Genomic DNA, 23,050 nt, shown 5'->3' with positions numbered 1-23,050 from the left:
TCCCAACATAAGGCGTTTACAGCAGAAAACTTCGACTTGCATAGTAAAATTCAATACTCCAAGAAAACCAACGAAAACTTACAGGATGGATTATCTATGACATAGGAGATGAATGAGTGAATACCCAGATTGGTCTGACACACACACAAGGAGCTACGAACGAAAACACGCTTCAACACACATCGCGACCAGCAACATGAACACTCAGAAAAAACTCCAAAATATCTGAAACTGACACACAAATCTGCAACATTGTTCCTCAAATCTACTCCTCTAGATGAAGAGCAGTCGCAAGCTCAATTAGTTGTTGTATTGCAAGCAAGAAACCAAGCGGTAGCTAGGAGGTATGCATTCCCCGAAGCTTCACTCCAAATTTTGGCAGCACTTCATTATAATTTTCTTCATAGATGATGAATGAGAAGCCCAACCCTCTCATTTATAGATTTTGAAGGCTCAAATTCAAATTCAAATTCAAATGCAAATGCCTCCAAATTCGCCCAAATCACATGTCATTTCATTCTACTCACATTTGGTGATTTATTTCATTTCATTTCCTTAAAGTATATGGCACCCAAGATGAAAATCCACCACCTAGTCTTCAAGTTCGAACTTTTCCCTTGGTCCACACTTTGCAACATAAAAACATTATAACTTCGCACATTTTCATCCATATTGCCACTTTTGATAAATATAATGCTTAAAAAATAATATTCATGAAATTGCACTTTGGCATCCAAAAGAAGGTGAAATAATTCACCCAAAAAAACTTAGGACAAAATTAATATTTTCTCCCTTCCTAAGTCGTCCATCCATAATATAATCAAATATTAATACCTCATGCCTAAGGTATTAATATATTAAAAATACCTTCTCCTCAAATATTGATTATTGCCAAATTGAGCCGGAGACTGAAGTGCTGGAAATCACCAAAACTGAATTGAGTTGGAGCTCTGAACTGAACCGCTAAAAATAGTCATCTGAGTGAATACAAGATCTTGCCAAAATAATATTGCTAGAAATAGCCACTGAGTTGAGCTGTAGAATCCTTGCCAAGAATAGCACCAAAAAATGCTGGAAGACCAACTGCTCAAATTGACTTGCCGAAAATAGCCATCTAAATAGGCCTGCTGACATCCTGCTAAAAATAGAACTGCTAAAAATAGTACTTACTAAAAATAGCATACTGCTAAAAATAGTAAGTGTTTCCAAAGTGATTTAACCACATTCTGAGCAGCCGTAGCACTTACTAAAAATAGTAAGTCTGGAAAAAGTCACTCGATGCAGATGCATGTCAAACCATCCTAAAGCTCTCTGAAAACCCAGAAGGAATCCAGAATACAAACTATCAAACTCCCACATATACCCCTTGAAAACACCAAAGAATCCTCCTAGAAAATAGGAAACCCTAATTCTCCTTTCCAAATAGCCTATGGGTCTCCGGAATAGGCCAATGGACCATTGAATGCACATCACTGAGAAGGGGACATTACATTTTGCCCTTAAATTGTAAGTTGAGAAACTCTTCCATTAAGGTTGAAAACCTGAAAAGGCGACTTAATGGATATTCATGATGAATAGGGAGTCATTGAGTTGTGTATCTCTTTCTAGTAGGGTCTTCGTAGTAGCACTATACATAGGTTTGTGTATTTTGTTCTCTTTTCATGGGAACCTTTGCAGCAGCTCTTCACTCATCCTATGGGGGGAGCATCATGATTCATATTTCAAGTTCTTCAAACATGGTTATCACATTGTACATTGAGGATTTGTCATTGCAGCATATTGACACTTTTCACTATGACATCTCAGTAAGTAATGTTCAGCTCGGCATCTGAACACCTGAAATTGCACATCGCGTTTATGGTTCTTGATGACTATGCATGGAGTGAGATCATCATATGCCTTATTTTCAATGCAGTTTTTTCAGCCATAGAAGCAATTTTTTAAGTGTCAACACGTGTCTTAATTTGAGAGCATTGTAAATGGCAAAAAAGTTCACATTTTCAGCTTGATGGATAGTCAGGTCATTCAGTGCACGCTTCAACACACTTTTGGGTTACACATGAGCACAATCAGCGTGGGTTATCCGGTTTTCAGGCCACAAAATGTTGCTGCACTACACTTTTTGGATTACTCATGGGTGCAATCTGCATGGGTTCTCAAGTTTTCACTCTTATTGGATGCAAACGTGACAGAGAAGTGGAATATTCAAAAGTGGTGGCGAATTCACAAATCTCCTATGTTCCACAGGAACATGTCCCCTCACCTTGTACCCCTGTCCCCATACCCAAAACGTTTCGGGGACTGGGGGACGGCCAGGAAATATCCCCTCCTCTCCTTATTTTGCAGCAAACAGGAAACATTTTTGGTAAATGCCAAAAACAGGTAGGGGGCGCAAGGGATAGCTAGCCGTCCCCTACAGCCCAGGCAAAGTTTGGACACCACTTTAAAAGAACACATTTTTTAATTAAAAAAAGGGATGGGTGGGCCCACAAGGAGCCCCCCATCCCTTTAAATAAAACCTAAACCTACTGAGTTTTGAACCCCAAATTTGCACTATTTCTCATTGAGTAATTTTATCAAACAGTTTGCCAGCTTGCCGAGCAAGTTAAGTTTGTTGCAAGTTTCTATGGTTTCAGTTTTGCATTGATTTATGGCATAATAACATGGCTTCAAAACTTACTCTTAATTACACTTGCAAATGCTTTCAAAAAAAAAAGTAAACCCAGACTTTATCACCGAATCAGACTTTGCAGGTTAATTGCAATAATTCATGGAAATATGCAGAATTAATTTTGACCTCCTTAATTCATAAACCCTTATTACAATTGAAGGTGGCTATTGCTTCAGAAGTTGCTGCAGATGTGTTCGGATTTATATCGGAGGTTAAAAGACTTCTTAACACCCCTCCAAGCTGGAATCAAATCACCACGCACCTGGCAAAGGTCTGCTACAAAATTACAGAGACTTTGGTCTGATTTCTGACCTCTTGCAACAGCTACAGCAGTCTATAGTCTAGCTCGTTCTCCGGGCATATATCAACCAGCATGCATACAAGGATATTATGAAAATTTATTCCATTTATTTGCAGAAAACTTCCAAATGAACCCTTACAACTTTGAATAGTGGTGCCAAGACCTTGCAGACAGCAGGGTTATGCCTAGTGCCTGTTCCTTAGTGTGTGAAGCTCTGATTCGTAGCAGCAAGTTCACAACCAGCACAACCAGCAGTTCAAAGCTTGAGCAAATATAAGTTGAACCTTCAGCAATCACCAGAGGGTATAATAAAATTGTTTGCTGTCGTTCAATCTGACATAAAGAAGTCTGCAACAGCACACTGGCATGAACAGCTATCCAGAACAAAGAATCAGCAAAATAATGTGCTTGTAACTGTCCACATATTAAGAATATACAGTAGCAAGAAATGATACATTTCATCACCAAGCACACAGAAAATCGTCTCCACGTCCTCCAGCAATTTCCCACATCCCAAAGTAATGACTACACGGCCAGCAAAGAATAGTTCTGTCTGCAGAAGAAGCCCACATCCAACATTAAGCTCTTAGTCTTTTCTTTTATCTATGCGCTCAACTGGAATGGAAAAGACAGTCAAAACGCCTACTTTAGAGTACCCGTAATGATCCAGGAGTCCTCACGTATCGGGCAAGAAAGTTATTCATAATATTTGCAGAGTATAAACGCCTGGCTTAGGGGTCATTTCGACCACCCTCACTCTCCCACGGGCTGGAGTCCTCTTCCCATGAATATCTTACAGCCTTGCGAGTTCCTTAGAATAATCCACGACCTCCTTTTTGGCAGCATCTAACATAGGGTTTGCTTTATCGACTCCATATTTCTTTCATCAACCAAAGCTTCGTTGATCTCCAAAATGGCGCCCAGCAATAATCAAATCTCATATGCACCAAAGTTATTTGAAGTCTTATTTATACAAGTCAATATTCTGAGGTATTTTATTTATTTCTAACAATCAAATTAATTTTTTAGAGATTTATATTATATTTAAATATTAAATGATTTGATGAAAAATAAATATTACGAGTCTCTAAAAAAACTAAGAAAATAATTGACTGGATTCATATAAAAGAGAAAGAACTTTTAATATCCACAATACTAAACATGAATAGCCTATAAGACTTGTCATCATTATAGCTGCTTTCTGAATATTATTTGGGAAAAATAATATTCAGAAAGCAGCTAGTGCTTAATATTGAGGGAGCTCATCATCTTTTGTATAGGAAAATAATTGAAATGTTAAAAATAATGATGGCAAGTCTTATAGGCTATTCATGTTTAGTATTGTGGATGTTAAAAGTTCTTTTTCTTTTATATGAATCCAGTCAATTATTTTCTTAGATTTTTAGAGACTCTTAATATTTCTTTTTCATCAAATCATTTAACATTTAAATAAAATATAAATCTCTAAAAGTTTAATTTGATTTTTGGAAATAAATAAAATACCTCAGAATATTGACATCTTATAAGACTTCAAAAACTTTCCTTAAGTTTATGATGACTCTTGGCTTTCCAAGTTGCTCTTTTAAAACCACTTGAGATGACTCTTGGCTTTCCCTCTTCTTCCTTTTCATTTTTCCTCTCTTTTAATTTAATTTGAACTTGAGAGAAATAATAACAAAGTGACTTTATTAAATTTTCTCTTAATCAACCATTAAAGTTGCTTAAATGTTTTATTAAATAATTAAAATAAATTGTCATTAAATTTATTTATTCTTTGTCAACTTAAATTTTAATCATTTAATTATAATATAAGGTCAAATAAAAAGGGGACATTACATTTTTCAACACATAGGGAGGGTGTTGTGAGAAAATGCAATTGGGGATTTGGGATGTGGGTTTTAGAGGCCAAGAAGCATCTTTGTGTAACAAATAATTTTGGAGTTGGGAATTGTTTGACATTTTGTTTTCAAAGTCAATTTGAGTTTGAGGTCAGTCAGAGTGTCAAAACAATGAAAATCATGTGCTAGGGTAAAGTACTTAGGCTACCTACATAAAATGGTGTAAAACGAAGGGTAAAACAGCAAGGTATGCACTTTTCATCATTACAAATATATTAATATTAATAAATACATTGAGTATGTTTTGTATTTTGTAATTTATTATATATTATACATTTATTGTTAATAGATATATATACACACTTAGTCAAACCTAGTTGTAATGAAATTGAGAAAAAAAAGTAGCGAACCCTAAACCTTGAACCCAAATCTAAACCAAAACTGACAACATAGTGTTTTTCTATTTTACTAGTCTTTCCTAAGTTTAATATGTTATGTTTTGGTTTCTCTATGCTTAAACATATAGGTATCTATGCTTGGTTTGCTTCCTATGCAAGCTGCTCATCATGACTTTTCTCTATGGGTCTTTGTATCTTCATAGTATATGCCTATCGTAAAATAAATACTCTTATTGAAAAAAAGGAATTCAATTTCATAGAGAATGACACTTGAATACTATTGCTGGATCATTTGGCTAAAGAAGTAGTCAATCATAATTGAGGATAGACATAATTATTTAAGAATTGGCAAATCTGCTAGCAAAGCTATGTTATGTATTGAGGTAGACAAACCCAAAACTCATGCATCAAATGAATAGTAGAACAAGGGATTAGGCATTTGAAATTTCAAACTTATGTTCAAATGTGCCTTTGCTAGCAAAAACTAATATACATCTTGCTGTGAGAAAGATCTCACTCCATAAAATCCATGAATTTTTTAAGAGACAAATCACTTGAAGCAACTCATAGGTTTCTCTAAAGTGCTTATAGTTGTTCAACATTAGTAAAGTTTGTTAGCAAAATCCAACTATTGTGCTTAGTCTACATAAGTTGATCTATAGACTAAGATGATTATACCATACAATAGTCTCCAACATACATAATTAATGAAAAATAATGTGAGGAAATAACAAATTGCTTGAAGAGACAAGGGTTTTTACTTGAGAGAACTTGAATTCTAGGAGAAACTCTTGCAAAAGTGAGGCGATCAACCTCCTTATCCACTATTACCAATGACAAATACAATCATAGACCTATTGGACATACAACTATCCTGAAACGACAATGTCCAATCCCATAGATCACTAACAAGCTCTCCAAATTCTCATTGAGTTATTCAATCCCCTATCATTAAATAGCTACTTCATGGCATAGGTAATGAAGAGAAAAATTGTGGATTTTTACCTCCTCTTGATGAAAAAGCCAAAATGAGACATCCCTCTCCTCTAGGAAGAGACAAAAGACAAAGTCGAGTGTCTGCTTCTCTTGGATGCTCTTCTTGTCCTCCATCTTCTTGAAGCCATTTGTTTTGCATATTGACTCAAAAAGAGGTGTCCTTTGTTAAATTGCATAACTTTTAAAGGGAATTTGAATAAGTACAAATAATAAACTTTGGTGCCGTCAAACTATTGTTCTTATACATGCAATACAAGTGTCATTCAAGACGTGAGTGTCTGCTTCTCTTGGATGCCCTTCTTGTCCTCCATCTTCTTGAAGCCATTTGTTTTGCATATTGACTCAAAAAGAGGCATCCTTTGTTAAATTGCATAACTTTTAAAAGGAATTTGAATAAGTACAAATAATAAACTTTGGAGCCATCAAATTATTGTTCTTAAATATGCAATACAAGTGTCATTCAAGAGGTGATCACTTTGCCATAGAATCTTGAATCAATATTAGATTCATTTTCAGATTTCCTTCCTCAATATGGAATATTTTGGTGTCTAAAAGCTATAGAGACTTAGAAAATGAGGGAGGACCTTCTCAATGGATGACATGGTTGCTGCCCCATTCCAACCAAGAAGTTGAAAATGTCCGTTTCCAATTGTTGGTGTAATGCCCTACCAAGGAACCCCAAGGAAATAAGCCAATAAAGCATGAAACAAATTTTTTTTTAAACAACTAAGATAAGCATTTGCAACTATCAAAAGATCACTAGCACAAACTATGAACATACGACATCTTGTCGCAACTCGACAATGCACAAGCGAAGACTTTGGTTCCAAAACACCTACCAACCATTGAAAAAGGCCTGGAACACCTTAGGGATGGTCAATAAGGTGTTTTGACCCTTACAAGACTTCACAAGATGTTACAAGACTTCTCACGACAGTTCACCATCTCCTTGGTCCTAGGTGTGACGATTGACCTCCTATAGACACAAGCACACAAAATGATGCAATCTATACCCTAACTTTTCATTGACAACACAAATGGACCACCTCAGAGGTTCCCTAGACTCACTAGGACCCAAACAACAACTTTCAAGAACTAGGTTTGTCCATATGGCGCCTCAAAAAGCCTGCTAACAAAGAACCGAGGACACTGGAGCCCCAAGTGGACTAGGGCCCCCAATTAGGACACTAGCATGCATTGTAGTCCTCTAGTTTCACTAGTGTCCATTGTGGGCACTGGTGTCCTTAAGATAGCCTCCCGCATTGTAGTCCTCTTCGATGTACAAACGTCTTGGCTAGTGAGCAATCCAAAGGCAAGGATTGGTCTCCAGGACACCATAGGCTAAGTGGACTAGGCTAGAGGTACCCGTGAAGCTTCAAGAATACACAAATGCCAGAAAGACTTGGGGAAGAAGGAAGAAGATTGATTCCCCCAAACACTAGACGCCATCAACACCAAAAGGAGAGGATGGGGAGATGCGTGATGACTTCGCCCACATCCTAAACTCCCATCCTAAGCTAAAAGATGCAAGAGTAGACAATTATGACACTTTTACAAGCCTTTACAAGATGTCCCAAAAATCCTAAAATGAGCCTAGAATGACCCAACATGACACAAGACGACACTAGAAGCTATGACGACAATGTGAGGGGTCTACAATACCCCCTAAGATGGTTCTAACACATCCAGATTAATTTTAGAACCCAGAGTAAGATTCCTACATACATTTTAACCATAAAGCAATATTTTGAAATGGAAGGAAAGATGTAAGACTACTAGTGCTTGGTACCAACACTGATACACACAAACTATAATAATCATTTTCATTTACATTTGATTACAACTCCTTTCAATAATGGCACAATATACAATGATACAAATTACATAGCATAGGATGCAAGGTCCTTGAATTATACATTTGCAAAAATTGAAATAACCTAAAAGCATAAAAGGAAAGGTGAGTAGATAGAGAGTCCAAAGTTGACTTTGATGCCAATGCCTTTGGTCCCCAATGGTGGTCTCACATGCCACCCAACCATGTGGCACTCATAGATCCATGCCACTGTGCTATGGAGATAATCACATGATTCAAACACAACAATCATGAAGTACACAAGGGGGATATAGTCTTACGCACACCAATCATGAAGTATACACATCATACAATATCATAGAGTAAACACCACAATGGAAAGGAATGATACATCTCTTAGGGGCTACTCAAGCTACATAGGGGTTAGATATTAGCTGTCACGAAACAAGTGTCATTGCGTATCACGAAGGGATGGTTCACTTGGAACTGAGTGGTCCTTTCAACAAAACAAGGAGACTCGATTATATCTGATCAATGCCTCACGGACGATCAAGTCTTCTCAACTCATTTGAAGCCTATACTAGCATGCTAGGCATGAGAGGAGCATCCATTATTTTATATAGTTTCATTACCCATGTTTTATTTAGTTTTTAGTGTTCATCGATTACTCATAACTCCCCAATAGGTTATCCTGGCAGCTAGTTTGTGCCTCAGCCCCCATTGGGAACCACTCCCATGACTAACTCTAATATTCACACCCTAGGCTCATCGTGTTCTCCATGAACATAGAGACAAATTAAAATCAACAATACAATATCACATTTTTACAATTTTTTAGAAACTTAAGCATAATTTTCTCAATAATCAACAATGACATGATATGGAATCCAAATTGATCCAATTTCAAAATTCATATTATATATCTATTATTCCACAATACAATCTATCAAGATTTAACAAACAATCCTTTTTTCAACACTTTCTCATTTTCAGCAAAACCTAGGAAAAAGACCAATCCTCCATTATAATAGCTCAAAAATTCATAAAAATTCAAAATGCAAAAATACATAAAATCTAGGAGTACTCATTTTGTCCTTAGGTGCCCAACACCCTACTCCTATCATAAAATCCCCTAATTATCCATTCTAGAGAAAATTGGCCATGGTCACGACATAAAAATGGAAAATTCTAAAAAAATTCTCACAACAATTAATCTACTAACTCAAATGAAATGATTTAAACAAACGAAATATTTCTTTTAACAATTTAAATCATTTAGAAGCAACTAGAATTGAAAAGAATTAGAAATGAGAGAGAAATGAGGTTCCTACCTCGAGTTAGTACCAACTTTGAAATCTCCAAACACACCAAACCAAAAGAAAAATCCACGGCACAATCCCCTTCCCAATCCTATTCTTTTGCAACAATTCTCATCAAATTCCCCTCACAATTGACTCCACAAATCAAATTTCAAATTTCATGCATAAAGAGGATTTCGTGATTTCCAAAACTCAAAATCCGAGTAAGTATAAAATGAGCTAATTCCTTTTTATAAAACCCCATTGACATTTTTCCTTTTTGAAAATAATAATTCAAATAATATTTTTGATTCCTAATTACATCTATTTAATTATGCAATGCATTTAACAATGAATATACATAAGCTTCCATATTGATTTTCACATATTAGATTGCCAATTAAAACAATAAAACTCATTTCCACATTGATTTTTTAGACACTCTTCACTAGTTGATCACATTCATTAGAGTTTTCTGAAACTTTATCGATTATAGTATCTAGGATATAACACTGGAAATCGCATAGGAAATCATACTGAAGTGAGTACGGCGTATAAGGTATGGTGATGATGTCTCTTGCTGTTATGTCCCCAAATAATCATAGATATTTGCTTCATTTTGTAGCTAAAAATAAAGTGTTCTGAAACACTAATTGTTATTTAATAATAACACTATATATTTTTATAAAGATATTAATTAAATTAATAATATGAAATAAATTTGTCTCCTTGGGCCGATTGGTTTGGAATGTTTATTTTCTTGTTGAGGCTGACCTGTTCCGCCATCACCTATTTATTGCATGGAGGAGCTCATTTGAAGGCATCGAATGTTGTTTGAACAATCCGGTATATGCACGTCTGGATTTTCGAGACGAAATCCTCAAAAGCTATTTGTGATAGGACAAAAGCTCTACCCTCTCTTAGCAAATTCCTAAGTGCTGGATATGCAACTTATCCTTGCCTTGATCTCCTCCAGTCCCCAACCATTGTCAGCTCATTCAACCCTAAGGCCTTGGCCAACACATGTAAGAATAAATATTGTATCAGCGAAAAAAAATTAGTATTGCATTGTTCTCATGTGGGTTGGAAAAAATTATCAGCTGTGTCAAATTAAAAAAAATAGTTTTTTTTAGAGGAAAAAAAATATTTGTTTAACATCGAATAGTTAGTAGGTATGGTTTTTCTGAAGTTCATAAAGATGATTTAAAGTAATTCTAGATTGAACTGTGTAAAGGTTTTTTGCTTCAATGTTTTGGATCATATTTCATGATGCATGATTTTTCAAGGAAAAAAATTATATCTTTCATAAAGGAGAGTGAAAATTTACACAGTTGAATCCAAAAATACACTAAATCATCATATTATTCATATTACATATTCAATGAAATGCCTCGATAATACATACATCCATTTCATTATCAAAATACATTCCACAGCCAAAATACATATTATTAAAAGAAAAAAAGTCAAAGGTAGAGTCTAGCAAAATAAATAGCCTTAGTTGTTGCCATGTGGTGCACTATAGAGTACTTCACAAATCAATGTGCTGTGCAAATCAAGGAAGTCACTGAAAAGGAAAATGGTATGCTATCAAATACAGATAAAACGGCTGTTATCTGTGTGCACATTTGTGACTTTTGTGTGTGTTTGTGCATTTGTGTGCATGAATTCTGACCATCAGGAAAAACAGATTGTCAGGTGGAGACTGCTCAGAAATACCTTTATAACATTTCTTTCATTTCTGTATTGAGAAATGCCCGAGGAATGTTTTCAATCATTTAATACTGATTTCTGTACTGGAAACATTTGCAGCTATAAAAGCCATGGGAAAGTTAGCCAGGTCTTTTGACTTATGAGCATCTTTGCACAATCCACCAGGATTGATTCTCGTAGTAGATAGAAATGTATGTTTAGTTTCATATCAGTTTTCCTTAGAGCATGCGTTTCCTAAAATCTTGGCCTTTTAATTTTATTGTATTCATTCTACAGTGTAAATTATTCCTACAATTATATGGTCCATCCTGTCTGGAATTCAGAAGGTTGGTGCTGGTCTCTATCTATAATATTGTTGCTATGTTGTTTTGTAAAATAAGTTTTGCATGGCATTATCTTTCTCAAATCTTTATCAGTCTAATGGAAGGGATTGTTGATCTGATTTATGAAAAACCAGATTACAATACCTGGTGTGATACCTGCGGTATTGTAGATTTCAACACAAAAATTGACAACAAGAAGATTGCAAACCAAAAACTGTCTCCATTCTATTCAAAATTGGAGTTTATACAAGTCGAATGTATCCCAAGGGTCACACAAATCCCTTGGAATTGAAACGAAGAGTCACCATAATGTTTATTACAATTAAACTACTAAAACTATCAAAATTATCAAAAAAACTAAATAAAATTTTAGTCCACTTTGAGAAGGCATAACTTTCTCATCCTAGCTCCGAATTACAAACCGTTTGATGCGTTGGAAAGGTATTCAAATAATCTAGAACCAAATTTCGGAAACATCGAAGATGTCTCTTCATGTTTCCGCGCACAACATTTGTCCAAAAATGCACCGAAGACCCTCAAAATTGCAATTTACTAAAACATAGAAAATTTTGAAAAAAATTAGATTTCAATATTTTCCCAATTTAATCCTGATCAATTGTTCTTTGCCACTGCCCCTTAATGGAGATTGCAAGATGGATTTTGGACCTCGAAGCTAATGTTTTATGTTTGAGCTTAGATTTAGTGTCTTTCTGTTAGTGATAGATTGCATATTTCATGTTTGATCACTTACTGTCCATAATTTGGCCACTTGTTTTGGCTGCTATGCTGATAACCATCTGCTTCAGATAACTCTTTTTTGGTACATATATATATATATATATTTGAAGATAAACAAAATCTGCTGCCTCGTGCAAGGAATTTATGGTACCCCCAAAACTCAAATACGATACATGTATTACTTGCACTGGGTTCTTGGAGTATTTGGAGAGTGCAATGATGGTCGATGATTCTTAATTCGCAAATACTTGCCAGCTTTCTTAGGCAAATGCATCACAGATGTCATTACTCATGTAATTGTTATGTTTGACCACAAAATATTTGGAAGCTCCAGGTCTAAGATACTACACATGGTGAAGGAATCTTTCAAAATAAACTTTTTTATGGACAAAGACTCAGTATTTAAAGATGAACAGTAAGATATAAGAAAAGCCTTTCTCAAACATTTCAATTGGATTTTGTGATGCATCAAATGGAATTATTTTGATTTTTATATGTTTCAACACTAAGCTCATGATAGTTCCAAAATTTAAATTTGGTAGTATTTGTAGTAGGTGACTAATATCCAATTTATATTGTAGAATGGAAAGCAGCTCTATGATGTCATGGTTGAACGGGCTGGGCCATCTAAAGGCAGTGGTCCAAAGTAGTCCCTTTCATTCTTGAAATGGCAACTTTCCTCATTTTCAGGTTGTTAGATTCCACAAAAGAGAATTTATTTTCTAATATTTCCCACTGATGATTTATATTGAATTTTATCTATTATATTATTCTAATCTTACTTTTTAGATAGGTTACTTATCAAAGAGTTTCTTGTTTCTTGTCCAGAAAATCTATGTGAAAGTAGGAAGAAGGCCTAATAGTGATGTCATGAACAGGTTTGAGGCTATAAAGTGTTTGTGCTTGTTTTGGCCAATAATTGGTAGTTGGAAGATTCTGAAGATATATAAATTGTTTCAAATGATTTATCGGGTGTAAGGGTTCCACAGGCAACACTCATTAGAATAATGTTAGAAATTAAGATGGAGAAGGTACAACTAGTCCAGGGAATAAAAGTAGCTATAAGTTTGTGAGTGGGTCTAGCTATTGTATTTGCCATCGTTGCAAATTGATAACTAGAAATACCATAGTAAAGTATTGAATTATCACTTGGCAGTTTTATTAATGTACCCGATGATTTTCATTTTTAGGGGATTGAAAATTGTTCTAAAGAGGAGAAGCATTTAAGTAATATATTTGTTCCTGCAGAATTAACTTTACCTCAATGAACAAAAACTTGTGCCTGCTTTGTATTAACTACTATTTTTTTTTTTTTTCTTTGTCATTAGATAAAGTGAATAAATTTCTTGTTTATCACAAAAGATAAGAAAACTTATGGCATGTGTTATAATACTATTTCTTTTGTCATTTTTTTAATACATGTTTCTCCTTTGATCACATTGTCACAAGTGATCAAGAGAACTAACATTTGCAACTATACCTATACTCTAAATAATCATATTTTCATTCAAACAAAATAGAGGAAAGCTAGCAAACAACACGTGCTAGAATATGCATGCAGAACAAATAAAAAACAACACAACATCACCACCTTCAAATAACATGCCACATTTCTCAATCAATTGCAACATTTAACTAATCAAGTACAAAATTCTCTAGTTATAATAGCGAACTAGGGGTATCACCCATTTATGTGGTTCTTTTTGAAAAATTGGACCAAAATACTTATCCTTACGATGTCTAGCATGATGCAAAGAGTTGACATAGAAGGTTGGAATGAAATTGTCACTCTCTACTTTTGTGCTTCTATGTTAGTGGGTGACACAACATTGTTAACACTTCGCTTGTGTCATAGAAAAAGACTCACACGATTCCCACTTATCTATGAAGTATTTATGGTTCCTTTTGTCGATACATTTGAACTATAGTCAAGTTCATGGATTCTACCTACTCAAGCTCCAATGCATCCTTCGACATTGCTCCCAAAGGCTCCTTTATAACTTAAATTGCCTCCATATCTTTGAACTGATCAAGTAAGAATATTTTCAACAAGTAAACCCTATGCTCCGTATCTAGGATAAAATGAGCTAAATTAGTTCAGAAATCCCCATGTAGTGTCAATTTTAACTTGTTACCAAACTCCAATCCCATCTCTCCTACTACTTTGCAAACAAACCTTAGTGTTTCTTCCTACAATGAAAATAACACCTAAGATGATTGGTTGACTCCACCACGTTTAATGCTCTTTCCTTTCTATATTTTGTTTGTTAGCCATACCTACTAGAATTAAGAGACCCCTATCACCTACAAAACCACCCAAGATAACAAATTACTAGACCCAAATTTCTCCAATAGGACTCATATCACACTATATATAGACTACCCTCATGGAAACAAGAAGTGCCTTAATCTCCCAGTTATTTCTATGTAACTTCTCTAAATCATGCCATAATCATTATTGTATAGGTGATTATCACTATTTAAAATTAGAATGTGGTCATAATTTCTCAATGTGTGAATAAAATAGTATTTAAGTGGACTAGGGGGACTTCATAGAATTTAAGGAATCTTAAGGGGATTAAATTCTCCATAGCTAAAGCCATTAATTACATAGCTAATTGAAGTTTAATCAACAACTTGGGTTAAAATCAAATGTATAAAAAATTATATCTTCTTATTTAATTTGAGCTTATATTACATTTGAATCTCAAATGTTATAAATACATTTAGTCATTTTTAGCACTTTAATGATTCAAAAATTAAATCAAATTATTTAAGTAATATTGGCACATATTTGCATTGTTTTATATAGTCAAGGTCTAGACACTATTCAAGGTGCTTGATTTTGACAATAAGGGAGTTGATGTGTAATCATTGGCATTGAAGAACACAAGTGATCACTGAGAGGGGGGTGAATCAGTGATATTTTAGAAGTTTAAATCAAGGTGTGCAAACACAAGTGAGAATACAAATAGATTATGAGCATATACACACACAAGAACATAACACATAGATTTACGAGGAAAACCCAATGTGGGAAAAACCTCGATGAGAATGGTTGCTAGAGTCTACCTCTCCAATCCAGCCTCACAATAAATAATCAATGATTACAACATATTTTTGGGCACCAACCTAAGGAGCACCAAACCCTGAAGTTTATGAGAACCTACTCAAAGGAGCACCTACCCCTGCTTTGAGCTCCCACTCAAAGAAATACCATGATACAATTTTTTACAATACAATAAACTCCTTGTTACCAATGTGTTTTGTAACCCTCATCGTTTGAATGAATTACACTTATTGATTATGTCTCTCTGATGTATTTTCTTTGGGCCTTCAAACTTCTTCCTTTGATTTGTTCTTGACCTCCACTTGATTATCTTCTCTCCTGTGCTGCTCTTTGCTCTCTGTTTTTCTTCCCTTAGCTAAATGCTTTGTTTCTGCTTAACACCCTATCTTTACTGAATGCTGTCTCACACTCTTTGCTTTTGAATACTCTCCAATCTTTACCCTTCAACAACACATAACATCTGAATACACTTCTTTGTTTTTTTATCACCATCTACTTGTTTGCCTCTGCCAATTCAGCTACCTCATCTACCACTGTCAAATCTCTTCAACCACCTCTTCATTTGGTTATTTCAGTATGCATAAGATTTTCCCTCCAAGATAGAATTTAAAAAAAAATCTTTTAACTTCTGAGGGATCACACAACATAATATTTGATTCTTTGTTTTAGATTGGCCACACTCATTAAATGCATCCTTCATGTTGCTTGATCATTCTTTGTACTCAGATGATTGAAATTAGTAATCTTCATCTGCCCATAAGATTTGATATTCTCTATGTCGATCATTTTGAGCCACTCAATGGTTTGCAACATGAACGCCATTAATGCCTTCTCCATCCTTCCTCAACTTGGTTTGATTGGATTGACAACCACCTCATTTAAGTGCATCATGTACATCGACTTCTGCAAATAAGATTTCCTTTAGACCACCTAGTAGCCACATGTCTTCATATTCAACGTCCAATTCACTTGGTCAACAACCACGTGGACCTCTGTGTCTATTGGCATGCAAACATGGCGTCAAAATCACCTCAGACGATCAGAAGCCACAAGTAGGGTTTTACCTAAAACCTTTCGTTGAATCTCTGACGGCTAAATCATTTTGGCAGTCATCTCCATGAAATGGTGAAAGCCTTGAGCCTTTCGTGGTTTCGCAACGGGTCGGGTCAATTGGTTGGTTTGACCCGCAACCCAACGAAAACACACAACATTCATCTCCATTTCGTAGGCAGTTAACTATCTTTGGCAGTCACTGTCGAGAAACGACGAAAACATCATTTAACCCTCATCGCAACATCTTTTGTTTACTTTGCGGTCACAATTCTCTTTTCACAGTTTCGTGGGTCACAATCACCTTTTGAATCGGGTTTAGCTGCGAAATGGCGAAAACCTTTGAGCACATAAAAGAAGAGGGCCCACACGCAGTCAACATAACCTTTTCGTTGTTTCGCAAGGGTTCAAAAGCCAAACAAACTTTTGACCATGAAATGGCGAAAAACACTTTGAGCGTATAGAGGAAAGGGACCCACATGCAACCAACTCAACCCTAACAAGCCAACAAACATTTGCCACCTGGAAAACATGAAGTGGGGCTGACAAGTCATAGTAGCATTTTGCACAAGAGTTAGGTCAACAAAAAATGTTGACCGGGAAATGGCGAAATCCATCCAACAGTTAACGTTTCGCAAGGAGCTAGGTCAACCACAAATCTGACCAATGAAATGGCAAAAACTGACAGACATAAGGATTTTTCACATTTTTCAATCTGTAACAAAAAGCGATGGATCCAACACATTGTGAGGTCTATGTGGAGCATGAACCCAAGCCATTTTCACCTCTTCAACACAGAAAATCAATTCTTTTGTGCATATTTATTCTTTTGCAACCTACAACTACTTGACCTAGTTGACATCGATGACAACATTTGCCAACAAGCATATGGGCTAAAACTAATGGTAGTTGGAGGTTTTTGTGTAATGTATCTAGAAAGAATCTAAGATCTTTGGGGTATTTTATTGCATGTTTGTTATGATCAATAATGTTTAGAATTATAATTTCAAGTGTAAAACCTTGTGAGATCTTTATTGTGTCATATAATTTATAAAAAATGGTTTGAGTGAACTTAAAACAACCAAAACTTAGAACAAAAATTGGTTCATATAAATAGTAAGAAAATTTATAAAGTGGCTAGCAAAGTTTAAAAAATCAAGACCATTATTGAATTTTCAAATTCAAATTCATGTTAGTGATTAGTTATAAATTAATTTTTTGTAAGAAGTCCTTTGGAAGGCTTTATTGGTGTAAGAGGTGATTTGCATATATTTTGATTATTACATGATGTGTCGTTTAGTCTTGAAAATGCTTGAACCAATAATATATATAGTTGGGCTAGGTTGAGACCAAGTGAGTTAGGACGAAGAGGTGGTATGCTAGGCTGAAGATATTGTTTAGGTCTTTTTTTCCAAAGCTCAAACCAAGTAAAGTTTGATGTGTTGCACATGCATGCACACACACACACACAGACACACACACACAGAGTAAATTATCTCAACTCTAATATTTAATATACTAAATCTGTTGCTAATACTTAAATAACTCTGGGAGAAAAGTGGAGAAGTACCCTAATTTTATGGAATTGTTTGTCCATGGTTGGTATGGTTGGGAGGGTAGGCTTGCTCGGGTTTTTTTTATAATTTTTTTTAGTATCTATATTTTTTTACTGGATCAATTAGCTACAACAACAATAAAAATAGTTAGACAACAAAGTTTACAAATAATGGCAATATAAAATTGAATAATAGTAGCAGCAACAATCACAACAATAGTTACAATATGTATAAGACAATGTAACATTACCAACATAGACTTGTCAAGATGGAAAAAGAAATGAATGAACTTGTCCTAGTTACTGATGGGAGCATGAGAAAACTCATCATTAGGGTTGTCACTGTCCAATCTAAGCTCAACAAAAGGAATACGAATAACAAGGCAAATGATTAGTAGGGAACCAAAAAGAAGAATAAATTGGAGCTGATTTTGTGAGTTACTACTTGGGATGAGACTTTTAGTACCTTGCCAAGAATTGGAACTCTTTATGTTAGGTCTTCCTTGTTGTGTCCCACTTTTTGGTTATTGTTGTTTTTGTGTTGTTTCATTGTTTGGATTAGCCTAATGGTTAGCCTTTGGACTTTTATTTTGAGATTTCAGTAACTATGTTTGTTGTTAATCTCTACTTTATGTAAGGGTTCAGGACCCTTCCCTTGGTTTGTCAAGAACAATAGTTACACATTAGAATGCAAGAAAGTGTTAGAAATTAAGTAGTCAATAACAATGGTTGCTAAAGTAGTGACAACCATATTGTCAACATTGTAACAACACTTTACCCAGATATAAAAAAGAGAAAAGTGGGGCATACAAGCATTGTACCAAATTAGTGGACTGTTAAATGAGTGTACAACTTGGAAAGATGTGCTTCCCTCCTTTACATGGACTCTTTTCCTTGACCCTTTCGTCTTCCCCCTTAAAATTCATTGTGATAATAGAACAATAACATAGTCTATCTTGTTTGATGTTTACTTGCAAACACCACTAGTCTTATACTTGCATCTACATTCTTCCCCATGATCTCTAGAGATAAAGAACGTTTTTTACACTCAAATTAATCAACCACCACACCTAAACTAGAAAGAGCACTACATTTTTACCATTGGATGAAGAGGCTAAAAAGATGATTGAATAATAATCATCCATATCCATTGTCATTTTGAAGAACCTTATTTGGTACTTACAAGATTTCAACATTTTGGAGTTATACATAAAGGTTGTGCATGATATCTTTCAATTATGAATCAATCAAGGGGTCTTGAAGGACAGAAAAAAGGTTAGTAATATGGAGGGTCAAATAGGTACAAACCAACTAGGTTTCAAATTGGGTGGAAGGAGAGTGTTAACGAAGACAACCATGTAGTGCAACTTCTAAACGAACTTAAGGATATTGTGTCTACATGTGTGGGAGAGCGTATTGTGTAAGACAAATATTCTTAGAAGGGTTGTCTTATATGACCAAGTGTTAAGGAAAATCACGGGGACTATGGAAAAAAGGGAGAGGCCCAAGTTGTGAGTAGGCACATGTAACTAAAAACCATGTTTAACAGATTCTACTTTAGCACAAAAGGAATGAGATGAATTTTCTTTGGGTTGCTATATTGAGAACTAATTTTATTCCATCTTGAACAAGCAAACTTGCATTTCCATTTGGCATTGAGGCATGGTGAAAGGGAGATAGTTGGGAGCAATTTACAATAGATCTTTTACGTGGAGGAATTGAATTTTTGTAGGAATTCTACCACCTCCAATCTTTCCAAAGGCTAGCATGACACATAAATGTTAGCAAATTGGATAGCTTGGGGGTGTAAGTTGCATTTCGAGGATTAATTGCTTATTAGATGGACACAAGTTAAACTAGGTTTTAAGAAGTTACCAATATTTCCAATTGTACTTGTTGGGATCCCACTATTGGAGTAAAAAAAGAATTGGTAAGTAATTGGTAGGTCCAACAATCTAACTAGCAAGAGAAAAAACCTTCCATGAGAGATGCAATGAATAAATTGTCATATTATTAGAAAATAATGAATACATAATGATAAAATACAAGATAACCTTGTTATAAAGGCAAGGATAAAATCTTAGGACAAACTAGGATCATGACATGCATCTTGATCCTATGATATGAGATACACCAAGTAAATGACCCAAGTAAGCTTAAGTAAATAGGTGTGATTAGGTCCTAAAGTGAAACTAATTGAATAATATATCCTATACAACAACACCTCCCTTAGTGTAATTTAAGGAGGATGATAAGGCATGCAAAGTTGGGTTTCAAAAATAAGGCTTGATTAGGTATCCATGCACAAAATATCCCTCATAAATGAAGAAGACAAAAAATCATTAAAAAAATCCCTCTAAAAAAGAGAGAAACGTGAATGAAAAAACATGAAACGGTGAAGGACTCAACATGACCCCCCAAGGACAAATTTCATCTCCAAGATATAATAGATGTCCCCTCCATACAAGGGGAAACATTAAAAAGGCTAAAAATCTTCCAAAAGCTATCCCAAAAAGTAAGAACATGAAGAACACCATTGAAGTATGAAGAAGATGCAAATAAATATCGAAAAAGAATCACACGATAATATTGAAATTAAAGATCCTCTAGCATTAGGATAAAGATTAGCATCAAATAGACACAATTTTCCATGAGAAACCCCATTAACACTACTTGAACAATGTGTAGAGGGTAAACAAGATAACAATTTGATAAAGAAAATATGACACTAGTCTCAAGAATATTGATGAACTAAAGATGGAAGGTTGTCTTCATAAGTAGGAATGTAAGAGTGTCTATATGATGTGTTCCATCTCACCAAAATGCATGAATATCCAATCGCTACATCAACCTATTATATAGGAACAAAAACTAAATGCATAGCTCACTCCAAAATGAAACTAAGGAAGCATTAGCACCAATAGTATGGTATCCCCATAATGTTGAGAAACAGAGATATGATAGTTCCATAGAAGTTGTGCCACAAAGTATTGTAAAAAGGTAAAGAAGAAGCATTAGAAGATGCACAAGATATTACCAAAAAGTAGAACAAGGTTTGATGCAGAGGCTAGAGGATCTAGTTGCAATCTTGTAAACTAAAGTGGAATATGGACCCAAACCCCAACACTCCTATGGTGTTTCAAATGCTCAATATGCCTCAATAGGCTCAAAACTTGTCTTCACCTTAATCAGGTGTTTCCCCTGCCTCCACACACTTCAAAAAACTTCACTTAACATGTTCCAAAGGTTTTCAAACCATCAAACCTTCAATTGATATCAAAACCCAAATCTAGCCCTTCACTAGGCCTAGTTTCCTAGTAGCCTGCTGGGCTGTTTTTGGCTCTTTTCACACACATTTCCCAAAACATGGACCAATGTTATGACTGATTTAGATGCACAATATAAACCTCTATCAACTCCCAAAATATTACCTATGGCTGTTTTGGAACAAAGCCTTCAAAAAACCGCTGTCCTCATTCCCCAAGAGGGCTAATTAGGTCCACTTTGTGAAGGAAGTACCCTCCAAACTTACAACCAGATTAAACCCTTTTGTACAGTCTTTAGTTGGGATCCCAATCCAAGGATTTTCAAGGTTTTAAGTCTTGGTTGCACTCCTAAATACCCAAACACCAAAACCCTCCTTAAAATGGCTTAAAAACTAGGGCCTTCTTGTTCAAACCCCAAAACTCACTTCCAGAACTTCTCCTTCAATATTCACCATGCATTTACCATCCCCTAATGCTGTTTCACATAAAAATACTACCTCCTTAAGGTAGATCTTCTGCTGCTACAACTATGGCATCAAAACCATGTATTTTCCCAGTCAAAACCCATGGTGTACACCTGCAACTTCACATCTCCAGCATGTTATAAGGGTTAGAAATGTATTATACATGTTAGGCAGAGCCTCTCCTATGAGAATCAGATTCTTACATCCATAGAAGGGCTCCAAATTGCATTTTGGGCCTTCAATGCCAATGAAACACTCAGAAAATTTAGGACAGCCAACACAAAATGATAATATCTGATCAAAACCTTCTATAAAATCATTCAAAACAATGTTTAATACTGATTCCTAAATTCCTTTAGCCTCCACCATGAACATACAACACTTCCCAATCAATAAACCATCAATAAAATCAAAGGAAAAGCAAGAAAAGACTAGTTTTTATTGATTTTACTGTTCTGTCCGTACTATGTCCGTACAGTACATCCAACCCAGCCAAAATGGCATTACAAAGCTTTATAAATCCTTCCTCTAACTTCCCAAACCGAAATCCAATTAGTTTGAGTGATTAGAGTGACAAAACAACTCATAAACCACTTTCCCTCCAAAACTGTAACTAGCCATTAAAATTCAAAATTTGAATTTCTAACTTTATTTCTAAAGCATTTCATCAACTAAAACCTATCCTAATCAAATTATTTTGACATGATATGACCATTAAAGCATATTAGAACCCTATTCAATCTATCTAGACTCCTAGGCATCATTTGCCCATTTACATAGCATTTTTGGTCCTAAGGCCTTTATCAGGACCTTTAGGATTTTTTACTTTAAAATCATATTGGTCATTACAAATGGCCATTATTGGCTTCAAAACATTCCAATTCACTTTCAAGGATGCTTTGGGGTCTTCATTCATTCTTTTAATCTTCTTGGTCTCATGTGGTCTCTTGGATGCTCCTGCATCAAGGTTACTCTCATAAACATTATAAAGAGTGTGTAAAAATAAGACACACTTGCAGGAAGGTAGACAAATTTGTAAATGCAATAAATAAAAAACACACAACAAACCTCCCATGACACTTTGTAAAGTAGTGCCAGTACAAAAATGACTCGTGATGTGCAAGATCCCTAAAATGTAAGTACAATATGTAACACTTTGTCTTTGTGCATTTATATAAAAAGTTGCATTCAATAGATGTTTACATGTCCAAAAATGATCACATGCTGAAATATAATTTTGTTAAAAGATGACAGAGAATAGAACAAACCATTACAAATAACATATAAAAATAAAAATAAAAATAAAAAAACATGAAAAGAGGAATCCATATGCAAAATGTGTGGCTCTTACAAGTTCCCAAAATATGAACTAGACAACAAGATCATTGGAAAAATTAATTTTTCAATGAATTTTTATGAAGAGCACAAAATTCTACACTATTCTAAAAAAATGATTTTAAAAAGAGCACATATGAGCAAGAGAAAAAGACTTCAAAGTTTGAGTGCAAAACTAAAAATTTTAAACATGAATGAGGCATAAAATCTAGTTGTCTTGC

At 35.0% G+C, this 23,050-nt stretch overlaps 1 protein-coding gene across 2 annotated transcripts in view; it reads left to right on the top strand.

Moving 5' to 3' along the window:
* Nucleotides 1–13,348, top strand: part of LOC131052753 (uncharacterized) — a 204,757-nt gene extending 191,409 nt beyond the window's left edge. Inside the window, exons 8-9 of one of the 2 annotated variants that reach the window (XM_057987346.1) lie at nucleotides 12,671–12,779; nucleotides 12,918–13,348. In XM_057987346.1, the coding sequence (XP_057843329.1) occupies nucleotides 12,671–12,739 (69 nt within the window). In that variant the 3' untranslated portion in view covers nucleotides 12,740–12,779; nucleotides 12,918–13,348. Of the gene's footprint in view, nucleotides 1–11,127; nucleotides 11,149–12,670; nucleotides 12,780–12,917 lie in introns of those variants that run through there. The other variant, XM_057987347.1, reaches the window with a different exon arrangement.
* The last annotated feature ends 9,702 nt before the right edge of the window (nucleotides 13,349–23,050 follow it).

Source organism: Cryptomeria japonica, chromosome 6 (genome assembly GCF_030272615.1).
Source record: "Cryptomeria japonica chromosome 6, Sugi_1.0, whole genome shotgun sequence".
Classification (NCBI taxonomy): Eukaryota; Viridiplantae; Streptophyta; class Pinopsida; order Cupressales; family Cupressaceae; genus Cryptomeria; species Cryptomeria japonica.
The sequence above is the reverse complement of the archived record's forward strand: the minus strand, read 5'-3'. Positions and strand labels throughout refer to the sequence as shown.